This window comes from Caenorhabditis briggsae, assembly GCF_000004555.2.
Source record: "Caenorhabditis briggsae complete genome, chrIV, whole genome shotgun sequence".
Taxonomy (NCBI): domain Eukaryota; kingdom Metazoa; phylum Nematoda; class Chromadorea; order Rhabditida; family Rhabditidae; genus Caenorhabditis; species Caenorhabditis briggsae.
In genome coordinates this window covers 3,725,535-3,739,691 of record NC_013487.2, presented here as the reverse complement: position 1 = coordinate 3,739,691, position 14,157 = coordinate 3,725,535, and the positions used below count along the sequence as shown (strand labels likewise).

At 35.1% G+C, this 14,157-nt stretch overlaps 3 protein-coding genes across 3 annotated transcripts; 1 reads left to right on the top strand and 2 right to left on the bottom strand.

The window, feature by feature from the left end:
- Nucleotides 1-1,384: 1,384 nt before the first annotated feature.
- On the top strand, nt 1,385-3,248 carry CBG14998 (the record flags this gene model as incomplete). The annotated part of the gene is made up of 5 exons (XM_045244996.1): nt 1,385-1,464; nt 1,507-2,377; nt 2,668-2,736; nt 2,969-3,066; nt 3,116-3,248. The coding sequence occupies 5 exons, from the start codon at nt 1,385-1,387 to the stop codon at nt 3,246-3,248; spliced, it is 1,251 nt and encodes a 416-aa protein (XP_045095592.1).
- Nucleotides 3,249-3,631: 383 nt separating this feature from the next.
- Nucleotides 3,632-7,520, bottom strand: Cbr-nhr-100 (the record flags this gene model as incomplete). The annotated part of the gene is made up of 6 exons (XM_002632768.2): nt 3,632-3,817; nt 4,636-4,918; nt 5,867-6,036; nt 6,328-6,791; nt 7,040-7,164; nt 7,366-7,520. The coding sequence occupies 6 exons, from the start codon at nt 7,518-7,520 to the stop codon at nt 3,632-3,634; spliced, it is 1,383 nt and encodes a 460-aa protein (XP_002632814.2).
- A 353-nt stretch (nt 7,521-7,873) lies between these two features.
- Nucleotides 7,874-12,210, bottom strand: Cbr-nhr-138 (the record flags this gene model as incomplete). The annotated part of the gene is made up of 9 exons (XM_045244995.1): nt 7,874-8,032; nt 8,426-8,625; nt 8,742-8,866; nt 9,256-9,422; nt 9,895-10,005; nt 10,211-10,342; nt 10,977-11,185; nt 11,477-11,601; nt 12,065-12,210. The coding sequence occupies 9 exons, from the start codon at nt 12,208-12,210 to the stop codon at nt 7,874-7,876; spliced, it is 1,374 nt and encodes a 457-aa protein (XP_045095591.1).
- Nucleotides 12,211-14,157: the final 1,947 nt, after the last annotated feature.

The following is a 14,157-nucleotide window of genomic DNA, read 5'->3' as shown; positions in this document are numbered from 1 at the left end:
TTTTGAATTTTTTGGCAATAATATTCGGAAAATAGATAACTTTTAACACATTTTAATGCAATAAAAATTTTTGGTGGGAGTCCCCCCTTAAAATATGACTGAAAAAGGTTTAACTGTGACTTTAAAAAGTTTCAGTTTCGAGCGCAGCTGGATAAAGTTTACAAGTTGCTTAGAAAAGTTTGAAAAGTTTGATCGTGGCTTGAAAAAGTTTAATCATGGACTTTTTGCTTGAAAAGGTTTCAGAATTGCTCAAATGTAGCTCAGAAAGGTTTTCCGATTTACCTGACAAGGGAAGTGTTTTCAAGAGGGACTCCGACCAAAATTTTTTTTGTATTAAAATGTTTCAAAAGCTATCTATTTTTCGAATATTATTGCGAAAAAATTCGAAATAAATCAGAAATTCCCGAAAAACGCCGTTGAAAATGAAAAAAATTCAAAAAAGGTGCCGCCGAGGGACGAGGATTTGAATTCCCGCGCAGTGAGAAACCTAAGCCACGGCGCCTTTTTTTCGCAATAATATTAGGAAAATAGATAAGTTTTAACACATTTTAATGCAATAAAAAATCAACAAGTTTTGTTCTGACGGCCTCAGTGCGGAAACTTAACGGGGGTACGACGAATTCGAACGTTTTCAAAATCGAACAGACCTAAAGTCGAACTGATTCAAATCAGAACCGTGTCTTTCTCGAACAAGTATCAAAACAGAACAAGGACAAAATCGAACTGTTCTAATTCGAACTGTGCACTGTCGAACTGTGCACTGTCGAACTGTCCCAAATTGGAACGCTGTTAGCCACCGAGCGCGCTTGCATTATTTTTCTTTTCTCATTGTTTTCTTCGCAAATTTTGAATTTGATCGAGAATTTGAAGAGAAATGCAAGCGCGCTCTGCCGCTAACAGCGTTCCAATTTGGGACAGTTCGACAGTGCGCAGTTCGAATTAGAACAGTTCGATTCTGTCCTTGTTCTGTTTTGATACTTGTTCGAGAAAGACACTGTTCTGATTTGAATCAGTTCGACTTTAGGTCTGTTCGATTTTGAAAACGTTCGAATTCGTCGTACCCCCAACTTAACTGTTACGATTTTTAAAGGTTTTTTTGTGTTTTGGTATCTATATTTTCGAAGCATTAGCTTGAGTTTTCCCATCTTTTCAGTATGTCAAAAATATGTTCAAGTTTCTGTCAAAAAATCCAAGAAAATTCAGCAAAATTCGACAAAAAACAGCAAAATTTGATTAAAGTACGGTAGCTCAAAGGCGCATATGTTATAATTGTCACTCGAGTATCGCAACGAATTCATTTCTTCCCTTTTCCGAATTTTCTCCCTATTTTCTCCCACTTTCATTCACATTTTCAGCAATAAATCTCCTCTATTTTTCCAGAATTATGCCGAAAAATGTCAACTGGAATGATTTATCCGACCAACTGAAACACAAATGCGTCGGAAAAATGGATTTTGTCACAAGGTTTCTAAATTGTTGTTTTGAAAATTTAAATATTTTTTTCAGAGTAATGCTTCGAAGTACCAGCCGAAACGAGCGAAAACTAGTGGATCGACACAAAAATCGATTTGAATTTGTGCGAATCGAAGAGATAAATGGGTTTCCAATAGGCGGAGTTACCGTAATCCCGTCTTCTGAAAAATCTGAAAATCCGAACCAAAAATCGATAATCAAGGAGCAAGCGATTCATTTGGAGTGCGAGAATTTGAACTACCACCGATTTACGCTCCTCCCCTTTTTGAATTTCGCGCTGAAAACTGGAAAAATCGGACGGCTGGCGTTGGATATTTCAGATGAAGGGTTATTTCAAGAAGTGGCAAAAGCAGTGTTTCGAACTGAAAATTCGAAAAACTGGAATGATTTTTCAGTTGAATTAAAGCTAAAAATTATCGAAGAAATGGATTTTAAAACTAGAAGTTTCTTCCGACAAACTGCCCGTTCCAATAAGAATCTGGTGGATTCTCTCCCAATTTTTATCGATTATATTCAATTTACTGGAAGTTCGCAGAAAAATTCCAAGCAATGCACTGAATTCTCGTTCCAAATCGATAATTTACGGCAACCCAAAACCTTCCGGTTCACTAAAAAATCGGAATTTCGCCGGAAAATTCTTCCAATATTTCTTTATGTTTTGAAAGTTGGAATAATCGATTTATTTTTCTGTCATTATGTGCCGGATCTCATCGATGAGCTAGTTGGAATGTTTTACGGGTGGGAAATTCAAAAATTCAAAATTCGCCATTTGGATTTTGTTGTTTCACGGAGAGCAATGTTCTGGTTCGCGAGGAATAGTGATGAGAAAGTTCTGGAGCACTTTGAAACGGCTGCTGACCCATTTATCGATTTTCCAATCGATAATTTATTGACTTTTCCTTCTGTAAGCTGTTATTGTTGTCCGGCGGCGATTTAAAGGCGCATCGTCCAGATTTTCTGAAAATAATTATTTTCAGCCTATTTTTCTCGATTTTTCGAACTTTTTCAGGTTTTCTTCCCTGAAAATAGCGAAATAATCGATAAAAAGTGTCTTGAAATCAAAGTTTTCAGATAATACATCAAAATTGACGACAAATTGCACAGAAATCGAAAATTTTTAATTTAAAGGCACCGGGCGGAGATGCGCCTTTAAATGAAATTTTGGCCGCAAGGCAAAAAAACTACATTTTTCAGGTGCACAACGCTCGAAAAATCGAAATCCATGAATCGTATAAAATTGAGATTCTGTACGCGATAATTGAGGTAATTAGCTGAATTTTTGAAAAATTTGAATTTAAAAATTTGCAATTCCGCGGCCCGCTTTTCAAATTTTCGATTTTTTTTTTGTAATTTTTTTGCGAAAAAATCGCATCGCAGGGTTGCAGTGGGCGGAGCCTAATTTTTTTGAAAATTTCGACAACATTTTCTTCTAGGAATTTTTTAAATTTCAAAAAAAAATGTTTCAAAATTCCCTCCAAATCTTCGAAATTTCCAGAAATGGATTGAAATCGATGCTAGCACCGGATCCACCGTAATCATCTACAAACCGGGCAACTACTACGAGATTTCTTGTCGATTCGAGGATCGTGTCATGTACAGTAATCCCTATAGTAATCCCAAAAAATTGTTTTCATTTTTTCAGCTACGAAATCCCAAATGAGAAGATTCTGCTGACTACTAACAATCCGAAAAAGCAAATCGAAATCCAAATAAAGCATCAGGATAACTTTGATTACTTTGATTCGGTCACTTGTCAAATTGTAGAAATGTATTAGTTTTATTTATTTTTTATTACTTTGTTCTTGTGAATTGTAAAAATTAATGATATAGAAGTTTTAAAAGCATCTTTTATGAAATGAATTTTGTTACATAGATTTTTCTGTTTTTTTTCTCAATTTTTACGGATTTAGGTCGTGACCTAAAAAAATCTAGGTCATGACCTAAAAAATCTTTGAAACTTGCCGACCGCGGACTAGAAATATTCCTCTTCCACATTTATTTCTGATTCAATTTACGAAATTTAAGATTTCTCAAACTAAATACAGTAATCAAAAAAGCGTTTTATTACATTATTTGTTACATTATGGAAAGAGATAGAGAAGAATCACAGGAAATCATTGATTGATATTATTATCATCATTATCACTGTAAATTGAGATCATTGCTGTTTGAACATGTGATGTTGTGCATTATTATGCTCTTGGAACGCATTCTCTTTTTCTTTTCGTTCCGTTTTCGTGGCCTCCTTTGTATGAATGTCGTATGCTAGGCCACCACCTGGACCAAAAGATGCTTCTTCCAGAGAGACGAGAATAGCACTTTCGTCTTCGAACTTTCCGAGAACCTAAAATTTAGAATATTTTTACAGTTTCGCAACAGGAAGTTCTGTAACTGGTCATTTTAGAACCGTTGGATCTCACAATCTTCATTTTTACTAGTAAAAAAACATACTACGACACACCGAAACAACGCACTGTGTCTAATATAGCATTTTTTAAAAGTTCTGCTAGCTACAGTACCGGAAACTAATTTAGTGATTTTACTCATTTTTAGTTGAAGTTGGTCATATCAAGAGAACAACGATTTTAAATTTTCGAACTTATGAAACCGCTGCTTTCTGTATCCAAAGGATTTTAATTCAAAAATAGTCAACTTTGAAGTACTAAAAAAGGATTTCAAAATTTTTCGATTCGGCCGAAAATTTGAGAGTATACTAAACAAAAATAGAGCTTCAATTTTAAAGTTGACAACTTTTTTTGCACAAATTCACCTAAATGAGATTTACCGTTTCTTCCAAAACTTCCAGAAACACATTTAATGTCGTGGCTTAGAAGTCGCATAACACAAAAACTATGGTAGCTAGAAAAAAGTGGACAATCACAAAATTGAAGCTCCATTCCAGTTTAGTATCCTCCAACGTTTTCAAGCCAATCAAAAAGTTTCGAACAACTTCGGAAGTGGGAAAATTATGAAAGTTTCTTTCCGCTACCGTAACTGCAGTAATTGGTGGGCTACCTAAATTATGGTCCGGCAGCAACACTCCAAAATTTTACGATTTTTTTTTCAATTTTTCGACTTTTTTCCTGGCTCCAGCGGGCTAAATCTGGACACTAGTACCACGGAAACTGAAGAAAGTTCCCAAAATCCCGAAAAACCACTTACATCAACAATAGGAATAATCTGCAGAAGCTTGGCCACTCTGACTGCTGCATCGGGATAACTACCACCACATTTGCCACGAATATATTCACAAAGTGTACTTCGATAGTTCATGGATCCTTTCGTCATCTCGATTCGTCCGAATTGAGAGTATAAATGACTGGGTTTTGTGGTGATAATTGCTTTCAAAAGACACATTTCCGTCTCATCCATTTGAAGTTCCTTCATTCGACTCACAACATCCGCCATGAATGCTTTTGTGATTTTTCCATAGTATCCGACGCATCTGGAATGTTTGTCTTTTTTTTTCAGTTTCACAATTTTCCCAAATTTTAACTAGATATTATTCAATATGATTATATGTGACTTCTTGCTCTATATTAAACCCTCTCATCTAATTTGAATGAATTATTACAAAAAAGTTGTTAATTACAAATATGAAGTTCTAATTTTGTTTACTATTAGTATTTTGTTTAGTATGCCCTGAAATTGTCACAGCAATAGTAAAGTTCTAGACCACATTTGTAGTACTTCAAGCATGACTGTTTTTCACTGAAAATGGATTCCGTACCAATAGGCGAAATAAGTAGTCGAAATTTCGAAATCGTTTTGAAACCAAAATTTTTTAGCCTTCTATATAAGAAGATTAAAATTTGAAAATTTCAAACTCTGATTCAAAAGTCTTCATAAATTAGAAAAATATGTAGACTTTATACAGAAAAAAATAACTCTAGGTATTTTGTAACTTTTTCATGTCTGCTGGAGAGATTTTCACAGAAATGTCTTGAATACGACACTTTTAGATTTTTTATGGGAGATAATTTTATTTTTAAAAAGAGGCTTACAATAAACGAAAAATGTTTATAATGCCCTCGAGTGGCTCGGGTTAGCTATACTTGTATCCAGACCGGCTACTCGGTTCAAACTTAGCATTTTTGTATGAACCAAAAAGTATGATACAGAACTCGACGAGATCTACAAAATGATATATAATTCGACTATACTCAACGTCTGGGTTTTGAAGACAGAGGCCGTGTTACGGCAGGGTCCGATTTTTCCGACCTGCATATTTCAGGGTTACTTGATGGGGAAGAGATGAGTTGAATATAGTGAAATTTCGCATCATTTTGTAAATCTTTACAAATTCTTCTTTTTTATTTCTAATTCACATAGGAATTCCAAATTTGAACAGAGTTATATCCCTAATATCACTGGCTTTATGACTTAAACTCACTTGGAACAAACAGACTGCTGAAGTGTCTCATCACTAGGGAACCAACTCCCATCGATGAACTTAATGCCCTCGGTCTTTGTCACATACGCCATATAAGCATACCAAAGCCATCCAACAGGCATTAGAGCCATTGTGACCAGTAACTTTTTATCCGCGATGTTTCCGAGCATCTGAAAAATCAACTATCGTAAATGCTGTCTTATACGCCTTATCTGTGCATTTTGAGCTCAATAATCTCGGTTCCTATGGGTGATATCAAAAATTTGTCAACTGATAAAATGTAGCTAATAATATGATGATAATTAGTTGATCAGTGGAAATGATTTGATATCTTTTTAAAGAGATGAAATAAATTGACTCAAATTTGGGTGCTACAGGGCCATCTCTGATCGATCGTACTCGCAAACTTGTTGATTTAACAACAGTGAGAAACAGAAAAAAAACTTGGAAAAAAAGCTTACATTATACTCTGGGAGTGTTGCGAACCAGTCAATGGTAAGCGTAAATGTGCGACACCAATTAAACCGAAGAGTATCAAATGTGATAAGTGGAGGATTTGAATTATGAAATAGTACTTCTGTCCTCTCACAAACATTCGCTGGATTCTCTATCGCCGGACCGATAGCACAATCCATTGTGTAATGAGCAACATAGAAGCTGACTTCGAACGCATTCATCACTTTTTCTTCCCCAATTCTCAACGCCGCGATTCGTTCGGAATTCGATCTACCGGCAAACAAAAGGGTGAAAGGGTCTGGTTTGATGTCTTCTGGACTGGCTTCGTGTCCCATGGTTGAGTAGTCTGAATGGATGTTCGGAAGGTTGGCGTCGTCATCGGAGTCTGTGTCTATTTCTTCTTTGATTTCCATTTTGATTGTTTTGTTATCCAAATCTGGTGTCTTCTTTTTTCTTTCTGTTCTGACCGCTGGAAAATAGAAAATTTTAGTTTGTGCCCGGTTAGCGTCGAGTCTTTTACAATGTAGTCTAATTTAAATTTCAATTGGTATCATTTTGTAGATCTCGTCAAGCTCTACATTTTACTATCTGATTCGCAAGGAAGCTCCAAGTTTGCTAGTTCGAATCGAACCGGTTGAGAAGCATAGGGACCACTTGATTGAATGAAGCCGGCCTATCCATGATTTGATCTGATCAGGAAACGGTAAAGATTCTCACCTTCTCTATCCATCCCCACAGCTTCGCACTTCTTGAGTCTACACTGCCGGCAGCGATTACGGTATTTGGTTTCGATGATGCACCGTCCACCAAATGCACAATGATAGACGCGTTTTTCCCAGATGCTGAAAAAAGTTGTTTTTGAAATGCTGAAATTCCAATGAAACCAGAAAAAGCTATCTTAACTGTTTTGATGTTCTTATTTCTGTGAGTATTCAAGATTTTGAAGTTTTGATGTCGGCTAAATAATGGGCAAAGCAATTTATGTGAAATGTACAAACATCAATTCATATTCACCGTCACGCAAAACTGCACTAAAAACCAACCTGCGTCGAAAAAATCCTTTACATCCATTACACGACATGGCGCCATAGTGTCTCTTTGCATTCGGATCACCACATACCAAACAGGACAAATCGTCGACCTTCGACGGATTTCTCCATTCATTGGCAGACATTCCGGTGAACGGCATGCCCAGCATGGTTGCTGGAAAAGCGGGATACTGTAGGTTAGTAAAAAATAAAAGTAAGGTCAAAGATAGATAAGCTGGCTCAGAACCAGGCTTGAGCTTAAAAAAAGAAGGAAATTTAGGAACAAATAATATTATTCAATCTCTTATTTACAAAAAATTTTTATCACTTTTCGTTTGTTTGCTACATATTTTAAATCGAATCGGGGAAGAAATTTGCACACGGAAATTCTAGAAAAATGAGATGGATAGAGGTAGAATGTGCAAGAAAAAAGACAAATCACAGAAAAAATAGTTGATGGTAGAGATCGTTTGGAAGAATGATAATAGGAATGGAGAGATGCAGATGGGTGGGATTCTTTGGGTTAAATGAGAAGATTCTGGAAGGTTCTGGAAGTTTGTTCAATGAACAAAAGTCGGTTGTTGCTCGTTGCTGGTTGGTGGATGAAGTGCTGTATGGATCTCAGTGGGTAGTCCGATGACGTCAGCCATATTGAAGATTGCGAGGAAGGTGATGTTGTCGTCTTCAAGGCGGGCGATTGACTGGAATTTGAAAGTGATCACGGTTTCGTAATGTTTTTATTTATTTGAATGTTTTCTCTAAATCATTGCATTCGGAAGTTCAATTGGATGATTATTTGAAAACACAGTTCTAGTTTGAAGGGGGAGGCTAGAAAAAAGGCATAAACTTCCAAAAAAGCCAATGAGAGTATTTTTTGAGCGTTCGATTGGAACGACACACGTCACCTTGATGAAACCGTAGAAAACATTTTTATCCAACTTTTTAAAAAAATCTATTTCTATTTTATAGTTTTATATAACAGATATGATCAGAATTTAATGGATTAACATTTTAAAAACGTTTCGGACTTTCAAATGCTGTAGTTGAAACAGAAATAAAAAATTCAAACCCCTACCTGACAGGACGTTATGAATCCAATGAACGTCGCGAGACGTTCCAGTGAATCATATCTCTCCGGGATCAATGAGCCTCCAGTGAAAATCGCCTCGTCAAATGTACAAGGCATATGGTTGGAAAGATACTCTATCAGAGCCGAGAGATACATGTTACCAAAGTTTTCAATTAGTTGATTCGCTTCGTGCGTGAGGCGGTAGTCTGGAAAAATGAACGTTTTTTTCCTGGTACTGTAGTTTTCAACAGGCTTGACAGAATAGTACTGTAGTGAAGCCTTCTGTGTAAATGGATACTGTGAAACAGAAAAAAGTTCTCACCTCGCCTGAACAAAATGATTGCCAACATCATCGAATACTCTTCTTCGGTCATTTCAATGAGTTTCATCTTGTTCACCAACTCATTCATCATTGTCGACGTACACTTTTGGTAGTAATCGGAGACTCTGAAAAATAGAAAGTACCGTAACCCCCATTACCTACTGACAATCAATTTTGAGCTCAATTATCTCAATTACAGTATGAGGTACAAAAATGTTGATGATATCATCAGTGACATTTCATTAATTTACAGATTTTTGATATCTCTGAATTAATTGAGCTCCATGTGTGATTTGCAGCTACTACATGACAAGGAAAACTGCTTCAAGAGTTTTCTGGCTTTTGATAAAATGATTCTGATACAGAAATAAAATTTTTACTTCCTTCTCACTATTTTAATTCTGCAAATCGAGATAAGGAACTTTGCCGTTTCATAAATTCTGTAACTTTCTGACTAATGAGTTCAAAACCAATCAGATTATCCATTCACGCTAGCTGAAACTCGAAAACTCACGGCTTCTCAACTTTTTCTTGCAAGTCGGCATCGTTTGGATACCATGCGTCATTGGTAAATGTGACACCGTCAATTCCTAATCGATACGATTGCCACGCGTAAAGAAGCCATGAAACTGGTGCGAAACGGAGTTTCAGAAGAGTCGTTCTGTCGGCAATGTTGAGGTTCTGGAATCAAAATTTCGGTATTTGAAGTTTTGGTTAACATCAAGCTAATCAATCGTCGCCAACGTTGTTTATTCAATTTCTGGGGGAGCTCCAAGCATGTGGATTTTCAGCCCCAAGCTTAAGAAAAAGGGATCCCAAAGGGTTAGAACCCCACCGGTTTCCATTTGTTTTTTGAAACATGTTTTGAATAGTTTGAAATTGGAAAATCAAAGTTTGGAAACTTGAAAACATGATTTCGTTGGAGTTTTGAGATTTTTTAGAAGTTTTTCAAGGTTTTATTATGGGAAAGTTCACAACTCGAGTTGTGCAACTTGAACCTCCATACTCAAGGATTCAATGAAACAAAAAATCAGTTTCAACGAAAATAGTGAGCATGAAACAGTGAGATCGTAAGCCAAGATGATTAAAAGTATCCATTCCCTCCAAGAGAAAATGCAAAATTCGAAACAGTGAAAAATGTTTTAAAACTCACACAAAGGTCTGGAAACGAATTCATATAGTCGTGAAACCATAGAAACGTTCGGCACCAGGTCACTGTGATGTCTCGTGTGTTCGCTAATCGGTGGGCTTTGGACCATTCGAGCTGCAAGGTAGTTGTAGTTTTTGAGGTTACGGTAAAAAACTAAAGTTTCATTAGTTGATCACTTTTCATCATCATTAACAGAAACCGAGACAAACTTGGTCAAAGTTACGGTGAAAAGTACAAGCGAAGCCAACGTCGGAACAATGGATTTGAAAAATCATCACTAACTTTACAATCATGAAACACTAATTCTTATTTTTCTTACCTTATTCCGTTTCGCCACCTTCCCCGGATCAACCATTGCTGTTCGGAGGGGTACATCCACAGTACAGTAGTTGTCAAAACACTGAACCATATCCTCGTATTCCGGAATACATGTGTTCTCGACTCTTCGTTGCTGGAATTATAAGCATAGTTAAGAGTTAATAGAGAATTTACTGAAAATCCCCTAACCAACTTCGAGCTCAAATGTCTCAGTTCCTTTAAGAGATATCACAAATCTGTCAACTAATTGAATGTTCGTCAGAACATCTCATTTCTTTTTGTTTAATGAATTTTCTTACATCTTTCATCGAAATTGAGATAATTTACTTCAAATACAAGTGACGACCGTGTACTTATCACAAACTGTTTCGAGAAAGTATTGACTTTGATACAATGCTCTTGATACAGTAATAATATTGACTTTTTGACACTATTTTCATATTCATTCAAAAAATGGAGATAAGGAATTTTTCCGTTTCAATAGTTTTGTAACTTTCTGACTAGTGAGTTAAAAACCATTCGTTTCGGCTCAGATGTGGACAATTTTTTTCAAGGATGTCATAATTGTAAATAATGTTATCTGATCCCGATTTAATTTTTTTTTCAGTTTCATGATTTTCACATCTTTTATGTACACAAAAAGGTTTCACTGTTAGACTGTTTTGATTTGGACAAACTGTGAATATGGCTTACAAATTAGCTAATATGAATTATTAGAACATTTACAATTAGAAAAAAAACCCCACAAAAATCAGTCCAAAACTCACAATTTCCCTCAACTCCATGACTGTCTTGGATGAATTATCCATGTCTGGTGTGGTACTGGGACTCGATGATGGACTTGGAGTTGATGGTAACGTATTTTGAATGCTCGCTCGTTTCGTTCGATAATTCATTTTGGCGGCTTTCGGGTGTTTGGGCATTTTGGCCGGCTCGATCTCGCCAATTTTTGCCGGATGTCGTTCGGATTGGACGGCTGGAAATATTGGAGTGTAATAATGCATGCTTGTGAAGGGGATTTGGAAAATTTTCTGTTTCAAAATGTTTGTGGATTTCTGGCTTTCTATTAAGCGCCGCTAATCAGGGGATATATACTACTAGTATACTCTGAAATTTTCAGATAATTTGAAAAATTATGAACCACTAGGACATCAAAGTTGACGATTCACCATGTTCAATAAGTTTCGAAATTTCGGTTCCAAAAGTATTGTGAAGTTCCTACTATTCATGAAACTCCGCTTTTTTCAATGTATTAATAAGAACTAACATTTCTCATCCATTCCCACACTGTAGCACTTTTGAAGTCGGCACGCTCTGCATCGATTACGGTAGACCTGTGAGACGTCGCAATTGTTTCCCATCGTACATGAATAGGTTCGATGATCCCAGACACTGAAAAAATTGAGGATTGGGTAGTCAAGGTAAACGTTTAATTAGAAGAAGACCTACTACTATTTTAAAATTTTTTTCTGAAATTTGTTACAGTTTGGAAACAGTGTTAAAAATGGAATTGCATAAAAATTCGTAAGCCAAAAAATTTGAAAAAATACTGTTTCAAAACTTTGTTGAATTTTTCGAAGATATATATTTCAAAGCGATAAATATACGACTTTGCAATATTTGTCTGGAGACCCACAAAAAATTCAGTAAACATCACCCTACATATATTTGCACTTTGAGCCCATTTATCTCTGTTCCTATAACATTTATCACAAATCTGTCTATAGATAAAATGTTTATCATGCTATCACCAACATTTTATCAGTTGACAATTTTTTGATATCTATAGGAACCGAAATAATAGCTCAAAGTGCAAATTCTAGGAACCGGAAAATTGTCAAAAAAATTGACAAACCTTCGTCTAAAAAATCCTTTGCATCCATTGCACGCCACGGTTCCATAGTGTCTTCCAGCTTTCTCATCTCCACAAACCAGACAGAATTGTGTGGGTTCTAGAGAATTCTTATAGTTAGTTAGAAGAGGTGTGTTGAGCATTTTCATTTTTCCCGATTTTTTAAAAATTATCTTCAGAAAGCTGATTTTTTGTAAAATATAAAAGCAGAGAGTACTAGTTGTCAGAAGCTGAAATTTCTTCTATTTTCAATCTTTGTGTGTTTTGTGCTCTTTCCCTCCCCGCACGACTTCCGTTTCTCTGAATTCTAGGCTCCTTCGTCAGAAGCTCTCTTCACTAAACACACTATTTCTTTAAGGGGTGATAATGATAAAATCTGATAAGTTTGTGCGTGCGTTAGTGTGTATGAGTAAGCTACACATTTTAAAGGAGCATAACAAAGTTATTTCGTGCGATGTCTGATAGAAGAAAATGTTGATGTGTCGGTTAAGAAAAGAGGAGGATTAGAATAAGAGATTTCAAATTTTTAGATTAGGATTAAAATTTTTGAAAAATTCCGCAAATAAAAATGAAATCAGAGGATGAATTAAACTAACTAGATTTAGAAAATTGTAACATAAAATTAAAAGACTAGGAATATCTAATGAAAACATATTACAATTAAAAATAACATTGAAACAGATAATTTTAAAAGCACACTTTTTCGCATTTTTAGGGTTCAAAGATTTTTCAAAAAAACAAGTAAAAATGTGTGTCTTAAATCACTAACTAAATTACTAACTCAGTGTTCCCAGGAATTTCAGCAAAAAAACTTTTTGAAACAAAAATTTTTTGAAATCGTTTTTGCCACTGATAGATAGATATGAGGTCTATAACTTTTAAATAATTTAAAACTAGTACAATAGTATTGTATTTCAAATTGACTTTCAAACTATTTCAAACTGATTATTAGGTTTTTGAAACATACCGTAAACACTCTAATAGAACGCCACTCGGACCGTTCACTTTGGGCTTCATATTTGAGTACTGGGGTGGCGTTCTATTAGAGTGTTTACGGTAGTTTTGTGAACTAATTTTCATTTTTTTTGAAAATTTATGTTTTACGGAGTCGAGTTATTTTGCCCTAAAAATTCCTGACTAGTTTATCAGATGGAGGTAAGAATGAATAAGATCATTTCCAGAAAAGTCTTAAAACACATTGTAAAATAAATTCTCCAAAAACTGAAATGTCTAGTTTCAGTTTAATATCAAGAAGTTTTGAAACATTTGTTAAACATTTTCAAAAGTGAATTTTTCGGATTTTTTTCAATGTTTCAACTTGTTCTCATGAACTTATATCAAGCATTTTGTGTAATCTTGCAATCTTTCGTGCCATATTAAATTTTTAAAAGAAATTTGAATTTAAAAAAAACAGAAACTTACTGATTCGTGGTGATGGGCTCATGATGACACTGCAGGGATACTGAAAAAGAAACTGTAATTTTGGAATTTCGTAATTGTTTTTTATCATTATTTTGGATTAAACAAATTTGATGTCATAAGATACCAATTATTGAAGCGAAGACACTCATGCACTTTTACAAAATTGAAGAAACCGAAAAATTAAGAACAGAAAAGTAGTCAACTTTAACTCAATTTATCTTAATTCCTGTGAGATATATCAAAAAGTACCAACTGATAAAATATTTTTGACATTTTGATAACAAATTTCTTAGTTGACCACTTTTTGATAACTTTTAAAGGATCCGAGATATCTGGCTCAGAATTAGGGGCACGATTGGTTGAAGTGATTTTGTTCTTTACTGTGGGGAAAACAGTAAAGAAACAATTTTTGAGAGCCATGTTTTTTGTTTCAATGGAAACAGCGAAAAAAGAATAGAAAAAAGACTCACATTTTTTGTCTTTTTTGGAAGTGTACTATGTTCAGTAGTCGGAGAAATTTGATGTTGATGTTTCTTCCATAAAGACTCTTTTTCACAAATTTGGAATATTTTTAGTTTTGTTTTCTCTGAAAATTCAAAAAGTTGAAAAGAAATACAAAAACGGTTTCAGAAAAGTGAAAAGTAGCCAGATTTTTTTTTGAAAAAGGTGATCAT